The 14,070-nt window shown below is 46.0% G+C and overlaps 1 protein-coding gene across 1 annotated transcript in view; it reads left to right on the plus strand.

Annotated features, from left to right (window-relative positions):
- The window catches only part of Ust (uronyl 2-sulfotransferase), a 278,050-nt gene that overhangs the window by 233,006 nt on the left and 30,974 nt on the right, over positions 1-14,070 (plus strand). Inside the window, exon 7 of the mRNA XM_050161634.1 lies at positions 1,697-1,854. Coding sequence (XP_050017591.1) covers positions 1,697-1,854 — 158 coding nt within the window. The remainder of the gene's footprint in view (positions 1-1,696; positions 1,855-14,070) is intronic.

The raw sequence follows: 14,070 nt of genomic DNA on the forward strand, positions 1-14,070 counted from the left end.
AACAGGCCACAGAACAGTGATTCGTCACCTGTGGGTCACGACCCCTTTATCAGTCGAACGACCTTTTTATTGAGATCACCTAAGAACACCAGAAAACACAGATATTTACATTATGATCCTTTAACAATAGCAAAATTACAGTTATGAAGTAGCAACGAAAATAATTTTATGCTTGGGGCTCACCACAACATGAGGAACCGTGTTAAAGGGCCGCAGCGTCAGCAGCATTAAGAAGGTTGAGAACCACTGACATAGAAAGAGACTGGTGTCCAGAGATCAAGCCAGCCTGACTTGAACACACAGACTTCTCACCCAGGTGCCTTACTCCGGTAGGCAGCGTACCCCAGGGCAGGCACAAGCATTCTTAGTTGCTTTCTTGGGTGGTACTGGAGTAGCTGTAGTTGAAATCATAGACATTGCTCTAGTACATGTCCACAACCTAGACAAGAAGAGGGTCTTTGTATGGTGGAACCAAAGCTTGTTTTAAGGTAGGACACTGAATAGGAGTAGATGGTCCTTGTGTTCTGGCCATGGTGGGCATAGCCAATTCTAAATTGTGGTACACTCTTGGCATTGTTAGGCTTATGTTGTCGCTTCGGGCTGACAGTGAGTTGTGTTGCTGGTGCTGTTTTGCTCAGCTTACTGTAGCAGGGGAGTGTACTTAGGATGCGGATCCCAGGCTTTCTCCACAGCCTGGTTCAGCCAGTCTTCCCCAGCGCTTAGACTGATGGTCAGTGTTCCTGGTTTGCATTTAGAGTTTCAGCAGCTGGGGATACAGGGTCAAGGGACTTGCTTTTTTATTACAATGGAGGTGTTTATTCCAAGGAATATGATCCTAGCTCCCTCATCCCAAACCTTGGGCAGTGTACTCTGGAGCCTTCTCTAGTTTGCATGAGGATCCCCAGATCCCCTCCACCAGTACCACTTGGTTGAACCTCTACAACAATCCTTTGCAGCAGGCAAAGGCTGGTTTTGTTGTTGTTTCTAAGGTGATTTTGGCTTTTCCAAAGGCCCCTAAATATGACGTATAAGGAAATCCAGCTCTTTCCCATTTGTAACTCAAATGAACAACAAAAAAACAATGTTAATGTTTCTTAAAGGATGAGATGATTACCAGGCATTATTGGACACTAGTTTTGATCACTACAAAAATATTAGCAGTGACTCTTAACTTCATTAAATGGGTTCCATGTGGTTTATCTATAAAAAAGCTATTCTAACCATATGCTTGGGACCTAAGTGTCTGTGTCTGTAATTGTGCTTTATTAAATACGTAGACAGGCATATTTATTTAAAGGCTCTGGCCTGGGGCTGGAGAGATGGCTCAGAGGTTAAGAGAATTGCCTGCTCTTCCAAAGGTCCTGAGTTCAATTCCCAGCAAACACATGGTGGCTCACAACCATCTGTAATGATGCCTAACCTGCAGGCAAACACACAGACAGAATATTGTATATATAATAAATAAATAAGTAAATAAATAAATAAATAAAATTTAAAGGCTTTAAAAAATAAAATAAAATAAAGGCCCTAATCCTTGTGTACATGTTTAAAAAAAAGACTCAACTGGAGAAACCAGGGAAGAAAGGGCTGTTCTAGAATAGGCTACACCTAGGCTAGACCTAGAGATCAGCCTTCCATGGGTTGTTGCTGCCCATCATGGAGTCTCTGATGTAAAGTCACTTTCTTGTCTGTCAAGGGAGCCTGGCGAGTGGGCGCTGGAGCGTGCCAAGCTGAACGTGAATGAAAACTTCCTGCTCGTGGGGATTCTGGAGGAGCTGGAGGATGTGCTGCTTTTACTGGAAAGATTTTTACCTCATTACTTCAAGGGTGTGCTCAGCATCTACAAGGACCCAGGTAACTCCATGTGTAAGCCCGTTCCCCTGAAGGGTCTGCTCCAAGGCTTTCTGGCCTTGACAACGGCTTGGGAGATGAAGGTATTCTGTGAAATCTTGTGTTCCCGGGCTTTCAAAGACAGAGGAGAAGCATGAGCTTTTGACCGCAAAACCTCAAGCTTTAAGACGAAACCCAGCCTCACCGGCTAGTGGTTCGATGGCTGTGTCCCTCTCCTTAAACACAGAAGTCAGCTACATTCTCCGCCGGCTTACCCAAGCGTATTGTTGGAGTGAACGAAGAATGTGCGTACATGCGCGTGCGCACTGGAGTCCCTGGGTGCAAACAGGAGTGGGGGGATGAGCCACTTGATGGTGCCGCTTCAAAGGCGCTCTAGCGTGTGAAATTCTGGCAGTAGATTAGAAAGAGAAGCCCATTGACAATGCAATTAAGAGTTTATTCTCACAAACCAAGTGTTCCCCAAATAGAAGTGGCGAAGCAATTGCAGGACAGCTCGCTATATCACTGTGAGTATAATTACTTTGGAAACCCATCATTTACTTTCTTCTCATTATTATTTTGCTTGAGAGAAATATGCCCTTTTGCCTCTCTTTTTCCTGCGCTCCTTAGCCTACTGGCGCAGCAAGCCTTGCTTACTTATGCACCGATCTGTTCGTGGCTTTGGGATGTTGGAAGAGGGCATGCGGGCTGGTAGAACTGTCAGACAGAGGACACACTCCCAGTGGCTGCAGGCAGTCAGATGGGGACTTGGAGCCACATTTGCATCACCAAGGACCAGGCAAACTTGTCTTTGCCTGGGGGAGCCCTTATACTGGGGCCCTGCCATTTGGGTAAGTGGCTGGCGAGTGCTTCAGAATGTCCCAGCTCTCTCATTCAGAGTTAAAAATCTAATTTATCTGCATGTAAGAATATGCCAGAAAACCCGAAGGTAAGCCCCGCTGCGAGTGTTCTCAGCAGAAAAATCAGTCTGAATAACTAAACACCTTCAGGAACGGAGGTTTAAAACGGGAACTTCCCCTGCCCTTGCAACAACAGGCACGTGGAAGAGTTGGCATGAGTTAAATATGAGGGGTGTCAATACGTCTCTGTGTCTGATGATGACGGCTCTGAAAGTTGTGAGCCCGGCCCTCTGTGTGGGGAGAGGGCCTACCCTACATTAGAGTCTTTAAAGGAAGAATTCAGTTATTCTTAGACTTGTCTATCTGTCTGTCCCCCCACCTCTTGTGGGGTGGGATAGATAAGTGTGTGCATGTGTGCAGGTGCACATGCGTGTGCATCTGGGTGCATGCGTGCGTGCATGTGTGTGTGTGTCACAGTGTGAGATGATGAACTGAACTGAATGAATCTTGGTGACACATACTTATCCCGACATCTGTTACAGGGCAGGGATGAAGACTTGTCAATTTAGATAAAGACATCTGCATCTCCATTCTTAAACACATACAAAACTCCAACAAAAAAAGGCTTATCCCAAAGGGGCACTAGCTATTGCTGAAATTGTTTCTTATTGACTTCCTATTTTCTCCAGTTTAACTAGGTGACATCTCGGAAATGGTGGCCCTTGATCCCATGATCTGTACACACATCGATTACAGTAGAGAAGGTTTGTGACAATCGGATGGCTGATAGCTCTTTTACCTACAGCTACAGTCTTCCCGCCAGTAATTCAAGCTCCCTTTCCCCTTTGAGTTCGGCAGTAACAACATGTTAAAGGCCTCAGAAGGAATAAGGGACATCTGGTATTCTTGTGTAGTGGGATGAAAGGCTTCCTGAAAGTCCAATACAGCTGTTCCAGGGGCTTGCATGGTGCCCTGCATCATTCTGCTTTCAGGGTGCATCCAGGCTCCCTTGCCCTACCTCTCTTCTAGCAGTGAAGTGATAGAAAGAATAATTACTAGCACAGAGGGGACCCCAAGACCCCTCCTCTCTGTTCTAAACTCCACCACTGAGTAGAAAGTGTGCTAATCCATTTATAAACACCAGGTGACGACCCCAGTCTGGCTCTCCGCTGCCGTGAAGCATGTGCATGACAAAATGAACCTTGGGCCAAGAGTTCAAAAGCTTCCGTGTGCTGTGGTTGCTTGACAGTGCCTTCTACTGTTCCCTTATGATGATACTGAAGGCCAAGCAAGCCCACAGTTCCTCCATCCTAACAGTTTCTGTATTAGCCAGGCCAGAGGATGAGGGGTGAGCAGAAACTCCTGGCCTGCTCCTCGTCGTGTTTGGACTTCTGCAAACACAAAAGCGCCAATATTACCCTGTCACTGGTGTGTGTGGTGGGTTAGAGCCACACAGATGAAAAGAGGCGTGAGTCTCTTTAATCTGCCACCAGCCACATTGTTCTCATGGGAGGGGGCACTAAAATCGTGGCGCTTCCTCCATTCAAGAATTTTAGGGCTGAATGTACAGTTGCGGGGTGGAGCTCTTGCCTAGCACGCCCATAGCCTGGATTTGGTCCCAGCTCTGCAAAACATTCATTAGAATTTAAATTTTGCTCTGTTAGTAAAGCACTTGCTACGAGCATGAGGGCTTGAATTTGCGTCCACACACCCATTTAAGTGTCAGGCGCAGTGCACCAAGCTAAGATACATTAACTGGATCCCCATGAAGTTTAAACATTAGTATAAAATATCTATTTTTTAATTAAAGGACCAAATTCCTCCAATGATTTCAGAAAGAGACAATTCTCCTTGATGATAATCTATCCCAGCACCAGAGCGACAGAGACTAGCGGATGACTGGAACTCAAAGGCCAGCCAGGTGAGCTGAAGTGTTGAGCTGTAGGTTTAGTGGGAGACCCTGCCTCCTAAACAACATGGATAAGGTAGCAGGCGGTTGAGGAGGATCTCGATGTTAGCCTCAAGCCTCTGTATGCATACACTCACACACATGCCCACGTGAATTAGTACATACAGTATACACACACATTCACACGCGTGCCCACAAGAATCAGTACATACATCACACACTCACACTCATACATATGCCCTCGTGAATCAGTACATACATTACATAGACACACTCACACCCTCACACACATGCCCATGTGAATCAGTACGTACGACACACACACACACCTTATAACTAAAGAGGCTTAAAGAACAGTGAGGGTTCTTGGGAGTTGCGACCACTGTGGCTTCTCTGACCACCTGGAAAAATGAATTAACACACAAACGATTCAGCAGCTGTCTGTCACAGGTTCTATGCCCTGTTATTGGAAAACAGAAATGCAGGTGCCTGGTGAGTTTTAGTCATCGGGACCTCTGCAGTGACACCGAGGACATGCGCGTGAGCTTCATGCCAACAGCGGCAAGCACTGGGCTTTCAGTGAAGGGAGAACTAGCAAAAGTGGTTGTGTCTTTAGATCAGATGAAATGTGACTTTCAGATAGGAATGGTGGTATACTTCAAACTGCTACTGCCTGTTTCGACAGCGTGTCATTTAGTGGAACTGGTCCCTTTCCTAGATACTGCTCTGACGGTGCCTTCCCCATCCTTCACCGCAGAAAGGTGTGCTGTTACTGTGTAAGTTTGTCTCCGATCCTTTGGTCATTAGTCATAGAATTTGTTTTTTAAAAAAGTAATTTTACATTAATGTTGACTATTATGAGACCCAGCTAGTGTATCTCAGAATTTTATGATCATAAGTAATTAATGAGGAAAGACTTTAAGGCTTTTGTTTTGTTTTGCTTTCTGAGATAGGGGTTTCTCTGTGTAACAGTCCTGGCTGTCCTGGAACTCACTCTGTAGACCAGGCTGGTCTCGACCTCACAGAGATCCGCCTGCCTCTGCCTCTCAAGTCCCAGGATTATAGGCGTGCGCCCCCACCGCCCAGTTGACTTTAACATGATGTATAACACAGAGCGTATGCTCAGATGTTCAGGTTCATCACAAATGCTACGTCCCTTGCAGTGTATTTTCTAAATGAGTCTTCGGAGCTGATTGAGCTGGAGCTAGGGAACAAGAACTACACGGGCGTTAGCTGGGAAGAAATGCCTCGCTGCTCTAACCCATGGCCCGTGTTAGTTACTTTGCAGGGTGCTATGGCCAAATACATGACAGAGAAGTGACCCAAGGGTGTGGGTGGGGACACTCACGGTGACAGGTGCTACAGTCCACCATGGGGAGGGCGGAGCATCAGGAAACCGAGGACCCTGGTCACATTGCCTCAGCTGTCCAGAAGCAAGAGAGAGAGGTAAGAACGAGTGGCCAGCTCTTGCCACCCCATAGGATGGTGCCACCCGCTCATGGATGGTTCTTCTCGCCTTGCTCGAACCTTCTTGGGAGCTCTTTCATAGCACACCCAAACGTATGTTCATGGTGACCCTCGATCCAATCAAGTTTGCAGTGAGGACCACCACACCGCCCTACTTCTTATGGCTTCATATCCTCACTCACCCCTCTTTTGGATGGGAAACCGAAACCAGACCAGAGAAGTCTATAGTCACCGCCAAAAGACGAAAGTAAGGGAAAGACTCCGGTACCTGAGCTATGAATTTTAATGTATCTGTGTTCCTTTCCTTAACTCTCAAAACACTGAAATGTTGGGCCAAGGGGTTCAGGAGTAGAGTACTTGCCTACCATGCTGGGAGCTCTGGGTTTGATCTCCAGTACCACAAACACAAACAAGCAAACAAACCTAGCCTGCTGTGAGTGAGCTAAAGAAATATCCCTCAGACCTGATTTTGTAGGATAAAATTGTAGTGATGGTAAAAGTCAAAATAAATAAACAAATTAATTAAGAACAAGGAGCCTGTGGTTTTAGGAGCAGTACTGGCAGAGCTTGTAACCAAATTAGTCTTGTTCTATAGCGCCACCTAGCTGCTGGACTGAACAATACGGCCAACCCATAGGTTTTCTCCTTCACCAGCTTAAGTATTCATATGTCCAGTCCTTTTACCTTGTGTTTGAAATGCTTTCTGTTACTAGCATTATTTTAGTATATATCTGCTTCTTTCCATTGAAATGCAAACCTTGGAACACGATGGGAAACTCACGAGGCATTTATAGAAAGTCTTGAGGACACAGTTGCTGACTATTAGAATAAATTCCAAACCATCCACTTTGCAAACTAAGCCCATTTACAAGGAGGTGTTTAAGAAACTAAATTCACTCATTTTTATAGATAATGATGACAGCGTACAAATCAAATGCTGTGGCTTGTGTTTGCTTGTTCATTGTGCATACGTGTCTCAGTCGGGAGACAGCCTCTTTTAACTGTATGGCTGTGACAAGGTACGCCTCTCTAAGTCTCAGTTTCCCTGCCCCTATAATGTGCATAAACATCTCCTACTTTAAAGGACTGTCGTAAGAATGAACTGACAGGATCCATGGTCCTTAACATATATGGACATTCAGTAATGAGCCGTTGTGAGGCAAGAATACCTGTGGGAAGCCATGACTTCAGATTCCTCTGTAATCTCTATAAGTCAGAAAAGGAGGGAAAGGAAACAGGAAGGAGGGGACAAGGGAGAGGGGATCGGGTGGGAAAAGAGATTGGGTGAATGAGGGAAGGAAAAAGGAAGGGGGAAGGAGACTTCACAGTTCTCCAGTTTCAGCTGAGCTGTGACTATGGCCCCTTCTGTCTTGAAGACACACACTTCTGTTATGTCTGATTCAGGGAAAGGGGAACTATTCTCTTCTGGCGAATTCATGTTCCTGGAAGGGAGGATGTTAACTGGAACACCACTGCACTGACGTGTTCAGAGGATAGAGAACATGTATCATCATGTCAGTAAGGGCTCATTGTTATTCCTGAATTCTTACCAGAAATGTCAGGGAGTTAGGACTTTGAAACAAGTCCACCACTGAGATTTGATCTGGGGCTGTTTACCCTTAACTGGTATTGATTATTGGACACCGCATACTGACTGCTATCTAATAAATAATGTGTGCCCACATATTTCATTTTTGTTTTTAATTATCTAAAGGGAGACTCTTAAGGTTTTGGTCCTGCAAGTTTGTTTTCCATATCCAAGCATCCTTAAGAATGTTATTAATGCACTGTTAGCATCTGTCCAGCGGGGGGCAGCATCTCCCCATTTTCTCCAGGAGGTAACCTTGGTTCCCAGACAAAACTCAGTGCATGCAGAGGCAGCACCCATAATGTCTGAACACAGATGTATGATTATACCTTACTAGGGGCCCACCTAGGGGTATTGAGTTTCAAACAACTTGAAATTTCATTAATTTTAGACATCTAAATTACATGTACATTTTATGGGAGTCACTGGCGTTGCAGGTATCAAATAAGTTTATCTACAATGTGTGTGATGTTTATATACAAGTGTGTATATTGTTAGTTATGAATGTATATATCTACAATTCTAAAATACCCATATTAAATAGTTGCTGTCTTTCATCTTTTATTTCCATTTTTATTTTCTACTTCCTGTTGCTGCTAACCCAAAACAAAAACTTAAAACATTCTGGAACCTTAAAATAATTTGTTAATGGCCGAAAGAAATTCAAATAACCTATCTTGAAAACTCAATAAAAGGGTTTAAATAACTCAGTTGTTATTGCTGAGAATATGACCCCTTTCTGCTGCTGGTTCATCTCCTATCCATATTCTCCATATAGTTTTCATCAGCCATGTCTTGAGCTCAGATTCTAATACTATTAGGATTGCACTGTGCTGCAGTGTGTGTGTGTGTGTGTGTGTGTGTGTGTGTGTGTAAACCTATCCATGCTCAAGCAAACAGATGCATTATCTATCCTTTCTTGAGTATGGCCCTAGATCACAAAGCCAGCCACGGTGTCTAAGGAAGCATCATATGCTTAAAAGTTCAAAGCTCACACCCACTTCTAGGTAGTCAGCTTTGCTGGCTTCTTGGGCAAATTCTCTGACTTGGGGAAGCAGAGAAGTCTTTATTTTCCGAGCCAGAATCCCAGGCTTAAAACAGGCTGTACAACCTGCCACAGTTAACAAGTCCCAAGGGCAGTGGCACTGTCCTAAGTTACAGAAATGACATTCAGGCTTGAGCCTCCAGAACCACCACAAACACCATAAAGTTGTGTCCTTCTGAAAGACATTCTTCAGAATTCACTAATTCACAGGCTTATGGCTGTTGAGTGTTCATAGCGTACTTCCGCTGAAGGCGAAAGCTTAACGGTAAAATCTGTAGATGCTCTCTGTCAGAGTAAAGTTTCTATAATAAAATCCACAAATTTAAAAATATCTATAAGGTCTGAGGGTATATCTCAGTGGTAGACTACTTGCCTGGCAGCTGTGAGGCCATGGGTTTGTTTCCCAGCACCGGGAGAAAAGAAAACAAAAAAGAAAAAGAAGTCACCTTAAGTCACTGCTGTGTGCCCTTCCGCCATGTGTGGTCATCCACACTGCAGAAAGCAATTCTGAAAATGTGTGCTCTTCCTGACGGAGAGTGGGGAGGTAGAGAGTAGTGCTTGGTCCTCGGTGCAGCGGATGACCTGTCAGTGGCAGTGGGGCAGAGTGGGACGTTGTCACGGGACACAAGCACCTCTTCGCCGTCACTGTCAAAAACTTGGAGGATCTTAGAGAACATGTTCCTTGGAAAAGGCCGAAGGGATTCGGTGCCTGCAGCCTGGTAGCCCAGTGCAGCTTACAGAACCATTGTCTGATGAGGCTACAGCCTTTGGACACATTATGTTAGGAAAGCTTAGATGACGACATAAAGCAAGAGAGACAGAGACAGAGAGGTGTGTGTGTGTGTGTGTGTGTGTGTGTGTGTGTGTGTGTGTGTTTTATCTGCTTCCTCTATTAAGTTACTTCTTAAATAGTAACTACCTTGACTGTTTTTTTTTTTTTAAAGATCTATTTACCACATATACAGTGTCTACATGTAGGAATGTCTGCACCTGCATGCCAGAAGAGGGCACCAGATCTCATTATAGATGGTTTTGAGCCACCATGTAGTTGCTGGGAATTGATCTCAAGACCTCTGGAAGAGTAGGCAGCGCTCTTAACCCTTAAGCCATCTCTCCAGCCCCAGCCGATATTTTTTTAAAAGCATATTTTTCATTCGCTTGTCAACTGCTCTTGCCTTAAGGAGAAAGCATCTTCTATGAGATGTATCTCCAGTGACAGCAACAGAAAGGACTTAAACACTGATTTTTTTTTCTAATAAATAACTTTATAAAAACTAATGCTGAACACATTAACATGTGAGGATCAAGATTTAGGTGTCTGAGTTTTGCCAACCCTGAGTCAGGGTGATTTAAAAATAAACAACATACATAGAAAAACATCCCAAACAGTCTGGAGCCACATGACCCAGTAGGGGCTTTCAGGCCCAGCATAGAAGGATGCATAGTTTGTTGCATCATGTGGAAAGTTGCACATTGAGCCACGAATGAACACACGAGGGCCGGTGCCTTCGCTGGCCCATGCCTGTCTATCCTGCCTCCCTGAGCTGAGCCCAGGTCCCTCTCAGGTTCACTCCCCCTTCTGTTGGCACCAGTCTGGATAAGGCCACGGGACCAACAGCCTCAACTCTTTCTGTGATGCATCATGAACCCGGGTGACCCACACCAGTCTTAGGACTGGTGGCTAAGCCACAGATACTGTAACGCCTGTCCGCTCCCTATTCTGACCACAAAGGCTCTCGCTTCCTTACGGTAACAGGCAATCCTGGTTCTAAGCTCCATCTGAAGTTCTCCCTTCTCTTCTCCCCGATTTTCTGCCTGCACCCATTACTCTCCACTGGTCCTGTGTGCCTTGCGGTAACTGCTGGGACTCCCTTCTCTGGCTTCCAGGATTCCCAGGTCCCCTGGCATGGATTCCCTGTCCACTCCCATCCCTCCCTGACCTGGGCTTGAGCTGCCTTTCTCTCTAGGCGTGGTCTTTTAGGGGTCCTTTCCCTGGGTACATCTTTTAGCACATCCTCCATCTCATGGGCCTTGATCTTTCTGGGTCCCAGCCTCCCCCTATGAGAACCCCAAATGCACACATACCCATGCCTACCTAATTTGCACACTCTCCAGACCAGTTGGGGTTCCGTTTCCCCTTTTATAAGTCATTTCCCCTAATGAAAGTTGTCCAATGGCGACTGGAAGTGTATGGGGGGGGGGGAGTAGCGGTGGCGATCTGTGTTCAGGGTTATTTTCTTCTGCTTTAGAATGTAATCAGTTCCACCCTGAGTAGTTTTCAGTCAGGCCGACAGTGATACACTTTGCCCTGAGTGAGATTATGACAAAGGAATGGGCTTACTTATTGCAAATTTCAACTTCCCTGCTTATTGTACAAAGCTGGCCTACTTCGAAAGCCGAGATTAAAGACCTGCCCCCCCCAGAGGTGGGGAGCTGGTGATTTACAAAACCTTTCCACAATGTCTCTGTCCACCCAGGCATCAGTGTGGTGACGCCAAAGGGCCCTTGACAAAGGACTTGAGGACTGCCTTCGTGCTCTGGGCTGTGGCTTTACCCACCCCGCCCCTTAGGAAACATATCCAGGCTGGGGGAAGGGGAGGTGAGGGGCGCATAGCCCAGCTGAGGGGTGGCCCAGGCCTAGCCCGTTTTGTCTGACTCAGCACTGTACAGCAGAACGTTCTACTTTCTCCTAGCCAAATCTTTTTCAAGCAGACATATCATTTCTCGGTCTGTGTTTTCGTAGGCCCTGGCTTGTCTAGTCTTACAGAGTGCCGGACTGTAAAAGGGTACAGTGGAGAGAGAGGTCAGGAACTGGCGCGGCTGTCTGCTGCGGGTGCCACATGGAATGTGGCTAGCACATTCATCTCCTCCCCACAGACCCACAGAGAAGCCAGCACGACTGCTGCGGACGAGAAGACAGCGAGAGTTTAAGATGTCACCTCCCTCGTCTTCCACAAGTCCTTCTAGACGCTCCGCTCGGCCGGTCAGACATGACAAGAACTATGCAGCAAAGCACGGGTTCCTAGAATTTTGCCTTCTTGTATCTATCTATTTATTAAGGTGCTGCCTCTTTAACCAAGACCCAGTCCGTCAGAAGAAGTACACTAAGATCTGTCTTTCCAGTCCAACCTCCCCACAGACTCAGCTTTGCAGGCCTGCCACTTTCAGTGTGGTTACCTGGATCTTGTGACCACCGGGCTGTCTATTACTAGTGTATCCAGGCTGCCACATCTCGAGTGACTTACACGAGACATCATTTAGTTCTTTTATCCCATCACCCTTCCTTCTGCTTCTTCCCCCACCCTCCTGATATGATAGACATTTTGGCCTCGCAGCCCATCCACGTCACTGCCGAGGCTCACTCACGACCCATACAGTATATATCACACTTACTCACTAGTATATCACACTTGTGTTTGACTTCTAGCACCAGATATTGTTTTTCCTGGATTTAATTAGTGCCTTTCTTTAAAAGAAAACACTTAGATTTACTTGTGCCTATCAAATTTTGAGGTTGCATCAATATTATTTTAATGCTATTTCAGTGATATCAGATGTCCGTTCTCCATCCTCCTGGGCTCCTCCCTCCCACTTACAATTCCTGACCTCTTGCTGAAGCGTGGGCTCCTTTCTCAGGAAGCTCGCGCACAGCTGTGCTCAGTGGCCCTTTGCTGCAGTTACGTGGCGGATGCCTAGTTTCCCAATCCCCTTGGGCCCGTCTCTTGGCAGTATTTTATTCTACCGCAATATGTTCCTGCATCACTTCCTAAGGCGAGGTGCATGGCGTTGTGGGTGTCTTATACCACATTTTGCTACTGTAACAGAGTTCCGCAGACTGGGTATATTATGAATATAACGAAATTCCGCAGACTGGGTGTATTATGAAAGCTACGGGTTTCTTGAACTTGTGGTTCTAGAGGACTGGAAATCCAAGGTAGCAAGGCCATGTCTGTTGAGGGATAGGCATGTCCTCCTGGCAAAAGGATCAGATGGCAAGAGCACAAGAAGGGCAGTGTGGTGCTTTGGGTAAAAGTGGCTGGCGCTGTTTAAGAAGGATTAGGAGGTGTGGCCATTTTAGAGGAAGTGTGTCACTGGAGATGGGCTTTAAGGTTTCAAAAACCCGTGTGAGGCTCGGTTCTCTCTGTGTCTCTGTCTTTCTCTGTCTCTGTCTCCCCCTCCCTTCATCCCTCTCTCTCTCTCTCTCTCTCTCTCTCTTTCTCTGCCTGCAAATCGATAGCTCTCGCCTACTGCTCCAGTTCCATGCGTCCTGCCATGCTCCCCACCACGCCAAGAGCAGACTAAACCTGCACAATTGTAAGCAGGCCCCTTCACCTGCTTTCTCTTACAAGAGTTGCCTTGGTCTTGGCCATGGTGTCTCTTCACAGCAATAGGTCAGTGACTAAGACAGGGAGGAAGGGGGGCAAAGCCACTTTTACCTACACCCCGTATAATGGCATGAACCTCTCCTCCTGCCCATTTCTCAAGGCCTGCCTCCTCATCTCAGCATGGGTCTTGGAAGGGCCATCGGAGCCTTAGCGGGAAGTTAGTTCCTGGCAGTCTGAATGTTTGAGAAGTCCGGTGTTCTGTTGCCTCCCTCATTACTGAGCTGGTGAGTGTGTGAAGTTCTTCATAATTACACTCCACACACCACCTTCTTTTGCTCCTTTCCCTCCAGCCCCGTCTGTCATTTCTTGTTTTGTTTCTTCAGTGATTTTTATCATGAGTATTTTTCATCAGCTATATGGACCCCTAGGTACTTCTTTTCTGTGTACATAATTTTTCTCTCTTAGTTCTCCATCTCTTTGACTTTCTCCCTCCTTTTAAAAAAATTACTTTTTTATATTCTAATCTTTCCATTGATGTCTTGAAGCTCTTTAGCCTAGGAAGGTCATCTCCAGATGCTTTACTTTATCCCCGGGGCACCAAATTCTCTGCTTGCCATTGGCTCCCTTTGAGCGTGCCATTGGTGTGGGCTTCTCTTTTGCAGTCTGGAAGCTTTCCTCTGGTGGCATAGCTCTGTCCTTAGAGAAGGTGATGCTTAAAGTGCCATGCAATGGGAGCTGTACTGGGTCCCGACAAAACAAACGTAGGGTGATTGAGATATCCACTGGGAACATTTGATAGCTGTCACAGGTATCCTTTGCTCTTGAGCACATTGAGCTTTCCCACTAGAATATCCTGAAAACATCTTTTTGGGGGATAAGAGGTGAAGTGCATTGTGGTAGGGATGTGGAGCACACATCTGGTTGTTGCTATGGAGATGAAAAAGCAGGTCACCCCGAATACACTGGTCACAGGAGAGCTTGTATTTTAGCCTGTGGCTCTCCTCTTTTCTTCTCTGGATTAGCAAATCCCTTGGAGCCTTAGCTGC

This window comes from Alexandromys fortis, unplaced genomic scaffold (assembly GCF_014885135.2).
Source record: "Alexandromys fortis isolate MF-2015 unplaced genomic scaffold, M_Fortis_MF-2015_v1.1 scaffold_134, whole genome shotgun sequence".
Lineage (NCBI taxonomy): Eukaryota > Metazoa > Chordata > Mammalia > Rodentia > Cricetidae > Alexandromys > Alexandromys fortis.